Here is a 6,392-nt window from a genome sequence, read left to right as displayed (position 1 = left end):
CACTACTGATGAACCCTGATGACGGCGAAACTCGAGCCCAATTCTTACCCCGTTTTTTCGGTGTGGACAATATAGTGGGAATGTTTAGACAATATTGATCTAGAGCGTAAAAGGCTCGCTATAAAAAGTAAAATGAATCAGTAAGCTAGCGCGAGCTTTGCGAAGTTTGTTGTTCTGAGCTTTATCAAACAATTAAGATAACCCATAACAACGATATATCGTTCAAATGAGGCTGAATATATGCATGTTTGTTCTACGGTTGAAAGAGGAATGAATTGTTTGACAAAAGTCCCGTTTTCTGCTTACCCGGAACATTAAGTATAGCGTTCCTGGATATCGAATACATCTGTCGTGGCTAGCCAAGACTGATACTTTAGCGAGTGACAATAAAACAAAGATTCATGTGATACTGAGTTTTACTTATTTTAAACTTTAATGCAGAGAAAGTAATTTGTTATCAATTTTCATACTTAGTACGGCAATGATAAGCCGTCACGGTTAGCGTAAACCTGTCAGTTCCACTGAGAACAACTGCGTGTCTTATCATCAGTTCCCCTCTAAATGATAAAAATTGGCACAAATATTCTGGTAGAATGGGACTGGTTCATAAACTTTACGAAGGGAACCGACACTCCTCTTATCCTCGTATCTCCTCGCCTTCCATTTTCCAGCTTCAGTTGTCGTGATCAAGGATGGGGAGGGATACCAACAATGGTGAGTCGAACGTAAAAATATTTACCTCAACCTGTTCATCAGTTTGCAGTATTACGTTTGCCGAATCACAACCCAAGTACACCGCTTATGAAAGACTGCAAGTTCTCCAACAAAGTGAGGAAGAAGACCATTTTGAAGTATCATATCATCTCTGATTCAAATACAAAGTCTTGCTGTTAAATTGGTAGAAGTTGTGTGATTCAAAAAATGAAAAGGAAAAGCTGTTGTGCAGAACTGTACCTATGGAAAAACTGTTGGCTGCTCAGACGGGGTAGATGGCTGTTGGCTTGTTCGCTGAACCGGGCAATTTGATTTCAAACGTTTCATCACCAATCGGGGTGACCATCAGTACGTTACTGGAGAACGTAGTGGTGCATGGCGGTGCGTTAGTGGTTGTGCGTTGAGTAGTGTTACGGGTGTGTTAATATACGTGCTGTTAGCCGGGGACGACCTTTGATCGCGACTAGTTGTTCGGTCGGATGGTTCAATTGGTTGCTCTGTCATCCCACGTCCTTATTCGCCAATGCCCACGTACCTGTGAGCTTGGCATCCCCTGACGTTGTAATCTGCTCGATGTTGTGGCCTTCTTGGTCATCGTGTATAGATAGCAATGACAGTTTGTCATGCCCCCTGACCGCCGCGTTGTGTTCCGTTATCGTGAGCGTATTCGTCAGGCCAAGTGACTAGGTTCCGAGGTTGATCGAGATTTAAGGCGGAAGGAGAACCAACCAGCTAAGTCAAACTTAATCTCTGTTGGGTGTCGGCTGAGGGATTTCAGTGTGCCAGAGTGATTGAACAAGTGTTGGGTCGGTGGAGAAACCTACATGTGTTTGGGTCCACCCTAGGGTCTAGTTCTTCTGGTTCGGTTCACTTGACGGTTCGTCTTGAACCTCGTTTAAACCTTCTGTTAGTCTGTATGGGTGAGGCAGTGCTAAGAAAGTTGTGTAGGAGGGATGCTGTGACCTTTGGTCGGTTGGGGTTTCCACCCCTACCCCCCGGTTTTTTCTAATGATCCTAGGTGGATTAACAACCACACTGTCACGTGTCAACTCGGCTTATCTAAGACCGCTCTCCATACGCACGCTAGCTCCACACCCTTGATTCTATTCACGCTGTGATGCTCAGTGATTTCCACCGCCTCGGCTATCAGCCGCTGTGGTGTGAATCGCAGTCCCCGTCTTAAAACTTCCACATTCTCCAGATCTATTCTATGTTCCGTGTCTAAGGCATGTACCGCCATCGCTGAGTCTTTGACCAGCGTTTGGTATTCTTCTGCATTCCTTGGTGGTTTGTTGGTCTTTGATTTTTGCTCAGTTTGTTCAACATAGGATTCGTTACAGATGTTGCAGTTGATTTGATATATCACAATGCTCCACTTGGTTTTGTCTTGATTGTCCTTCGGTCTAGAGCTTAATTTCCTTAGGGTGGCATTCGGATTGTGGGCCACGAAGATTCCTTTTTTGAGCCAATAATATGGTTGCGAGTTCTGATTTACTCTTGATGTAATACAGTACTGCCTGACTGGTGGCTTGTTCTTGCTGTTGCTGTTGTTAAGATATCTTCTTCTCCAAGCTTCTTTTGATAAAACTCCCTGGATATCCGTTGTTCTAGAATACTCCGAATAAACGATCTTCTCCATTCTTCCTTAGTTCTGTGGTGCCGCAGTGTGTCTCCGCCCTTTTGAACAAGGTTTATACGCAGCTATTTTTGTGGTTTACTGGATGATTGCTGTTACAGTTCAGTATTTGATCCGTATGAGTCTGTTCCCGGTATACGCAGGTACCTAGCTGTCGATCCTTAAAGAACCCGGTTTTACAGATCGAAAATCGTCATGTGAATGAGCCTCAAGAATACAGACAAAAATTATTTTTTTCTCGCAATAAAGCAACGTAGGTATCCATAGCTTCAGGGTCTGTCTTTTTAAACTTTTTTCTGACCGTCCAATTTGCGTACCTTTTAAGTAGAGTTAAATTCCATGGAAGCCAAATCAGATTTAGCGTTATATGGCCCATCGATAAGGTTCGCTGTGTTCCTACTCTAAATAAAAAAAAACAGATTTTGTCTAGTACTTATTTTATAGTGGCTATCATCAACAAACATTTCTTATTTGTGTGCATTGTAGACTGGCTATTTAGCAACCGACGATACGAAGTCATTTTCGAAACTTCACAGTTCACTTGGTGTTTCAGACGTTGTATAGTACAACACGTATTTGTATTGGCTTTAGTGTGTTGTCACTAGAACTTTAAACACTTCCGTATGGCGTTTAGTTGAAATTCCAACGGTCACTCTTTATTAAATCTACACAACCTACGTCTGGGAAGCCCGCGCTAAAAGCATAATCTCGTATGAGGTTATCACTGCCACTTTTCGCTAGCACAGAACATACCGAAAATCAATCCACACCTCCAGGCTAACAACTTAGATGTTTTCGAGAAATACACCAATTTGGTTTTCACGGGAGACTCAACTGAATCTCTCGTTTATGATGTCCTCCAGCTGAATGTGCTGCACACAGGCCGCCTCATGATTCAGTTGGTACGATATTCAAGATATCGCAGTATATTTTCATAAAGGGAACTACTCACAGAGTTTTCAGCAACCTTGTGAGTAGTTCACTTTATGAAAATATACTGCGTTTTCAGCAACCTTGTGAGTAGTCCCCTTTATGAAAACTTAGGTGTTTCTTAACTAAACCATGTGTGGCAGGTTATACAAACCGAGTTGCTGTCATTTTACATGAACAATTCAACAAGATACATGCGAGGGTATCTGGAGACATCCACAAGAGCAACTTGTAATTGCTCTTCTCATTTTTCAACTACAGCCGTTGTGCTTTGTGTGACGTATCTTGTAAATCCAGTAGAACTGTCTCACATGCCGGAAACTTCAGGATATTCAGACGTAATGTACGTTTTACAGTTGAATTTTCAGTTCTACTTTTATGGCTTTTCTTTCCTTTTCTGTACACAATAAGGCAGTCCAGTTGGTGATTCCGTGCACATATTTATCCAGTGATCGTGGCAACAAAATGCATTAGGCAAATGTTTTGACAGCTGATCAGTTGAACCATTTGAGTGACAAAGACTCACTGAAGCGCGTAACAAACTGTCACCCCACTACAATAGACCCTGCTATCGCAATTCTTGATAACCACCCAAACACTTGAACGACGGGAACATTTGTTGTTTTTCAGGAGTGCTCATCAGCACAGTTGTAAAAATGGATAACCCTTTGTGGCGTTTGGCTTTGCAAACAGCGCGTTTATTCACAAGCAACCTGGTGGTGACACTTTTGTAAAGCAGCGCTGTCGAAGTTGTTTTGTATTGTAAATCGATGCCCAGCTGCAGGCAATCAGTTTTCTGTGGTAAATACAATTTTTACCGCTCAGAAAAATAAGGTACGATAAATAAGGTGCGGATACACTTATCAAGGGCTTGCAATACTGATAAAGCGATTACAAAAAGGAGAAAAAATAGAGTATTACTGACCAACAAACCAATCAGAAAAAGGGTTCAACTGAGTTAATTCAGATATTTGCCTTTCCTTCCCTTGACCCAGCTCTCCGACTTCGGATGAGCTCTTGAGTCACGACATATCCAGTTGACTCGGGTGACGCCTAAGTTGAGGGCTTTTTTCTGTGATCTAAACGTCTGTCTGCCTCAATATCCATCTGTGTTTTACCTATATGTTTATCTATCTATCTATCTATCTATCTATCTATCTATCTATCTATCTATCTATCTATCTATCTATCTATCTATCTATCTATCTATCTATCTATCTATCTATCTATCTATCTATCTATCTATCTATCTATCTATCTATCTATCTATCTATCTATCTATCTATCTATCTATCTATCTATCTATCTATCTATCTATCTATCTATCTATCTATCTATCTATCTATCTATCTATCTATCTATCTATCTATCTATCTATCTATCTATCTATCTATCTATCTATCTATCTATCTATCTATCTATCTATCTATCTATCTATCTATCTATCTATCTATCTATCTATCTATCTATCTATCTATCTATCTATCTATCTATCTATCTATCTATCTATCTATCTATCTATCTATCTATCTATCTATCTATCTATCTATCTATCTATCTATCTATCTATCTATCTATCTATCTATCTATCTATCTATCTATCTATCTATCTATCTATCTATCTATCTATCTATCTATCTATCTATCTATCTATCTATCTATCTATCTATCTATCTATCTATCTATCTATCTATCTATCTATCTATCTATCTATCTATCTATCTATCTATCTATCTATCTATCTATCTATCTATCTATCTATCTATCTATCTATCTATCTATCTATCTATCTATCTATCTATCTATCTATCTATCTATCTATCTATCTATCTATCTATCTATCTATCTATCTATCTATCTATCTATCTATCTATCTATCTATCTATCTATCTATCTATCTATCTATCTATCTATCTATCTATCTATCTATCTATCTATCTATCTATCTATCTATCTATCTATCTATCTATCTATCTATCTATCTATCTATCTATCTATCTATCTATCTATCTATCTATCTATCTATCTATCTATCTATCTATCTATCTATCTATCTATCTATCTATCTATCTATCTATCTATCTATCTATCTATCTATCTATCTATCTATCTATCTATCTATCTATCTATCTATCTATCTATCTATCTATCTATCTATCTATCTATCTATCTATCTATCTATCTATCTATCTATCTATCTATCTATCTATCTATCTATCTATCTATCTATCTATCTATCTATCTATCTATCTATCTATCTATCTATCTATCTATCTATCTATCTATCTATCTATCTATCTATCTATCTATCTATCTATCTATCTATCTATCTATCTATCTATCTATCTATCAAGTTTGTTCCAGAATAACCTTCACAGAATCTCCAGTTGCAGTTGGCTTGACGAGACATTAATCAGTTCCCGCATTCCTGAACCGCAGACTGTAGACTAAGTGTTGACGTTTGGAGCGAATTTTGGTCCACTTATTCACTTATGGCAGACCATCTTTGTTACATTTTGTTTACGCCCTATTCACCTCTGAAATAAAATAACAAGGTGAAATACCACAGCACTCATGATCGCCACATACTGCCTTTAGTTCGGTCAACCAAAGTACTTTCTCGGACACAAATTAACATCTGGCTAATTGCACGAACGGTCGATGATGCTACATCTACGCGTTTATCAGTACAAATTATCAAAATTCGAAAAACCGTTCTTGTTCCGGATCTTGTTTCAAACCGTTATCATGTAATCGCCACTTAGCCACACACGCTAGTTCTAACGCGGTAGATATTACTGGCCACATTTTGCTACAAATTTGGAATCACTTATGTGACAATACACAACTCATCAAATTTTATTGTTTGCATTTTTGCACTCCACTTTGCAACATCTGATTCCACCCAGATTCATCATACACAATCATCGGTATAATAGACTAAAGACGTCAGTGTCCAGACTAAAACCTAATTCAGTTGAGTTTTGGACTGAGCAAACTGTTTGGCTCCGGTTTCGAAGACCGCTTCTTAAAAATGTCTTTCTGCAAATCTACTGAATTTACCTAGTAATCACTTGGGGAAAAAACAAGCCATAATTATCCATCAACCATT

General features: G+C 38.6%; 1 protein-coding gene across 1 annotated transcript in view; it reads right to left on the bottom strand.

Annotated features, from left to right (window-relative positions):
- Window positions 1-2,670: 2,670 nt before the first annotated feature.
- T265_00103 (hypothetical protein) overlaps window positions 2,671-6,392 on the bottom strand; it is a gene marked incomplete at both ends in the record, with an annotated part of 73,160 nt that continues 69,438 nt past the window's right edge. The window contains one exon of the mRNA XM_009163760.1: window positions 2,671-2,751. Within this exon, the coding sequence (XP_009162024.1) occupies window positions 2,671-2,751 (81 nt within the window). The remainder of the gene's footprint in view (window positions 2,752-6,392) is intronic.

This window comes from Opisthorchis viverrini (assembly GCF_000715545.1).
Source record: "Opisthorchis viverrini unplaced genomic scaffold opera_v5_1, whole genome shotgun sequence".
Taxonomy (NCBI): domain Eukaryota; kingdom Metazoa; phylum Platyhelminthes; class Trematoda; order Opisthorchiida; family Opisthorchiidae; genus Opisthorchis; species Opisthorchis viverrini.
This window is presented reverse-complemented; position numbering and strand designations above follow the sequence as displayed.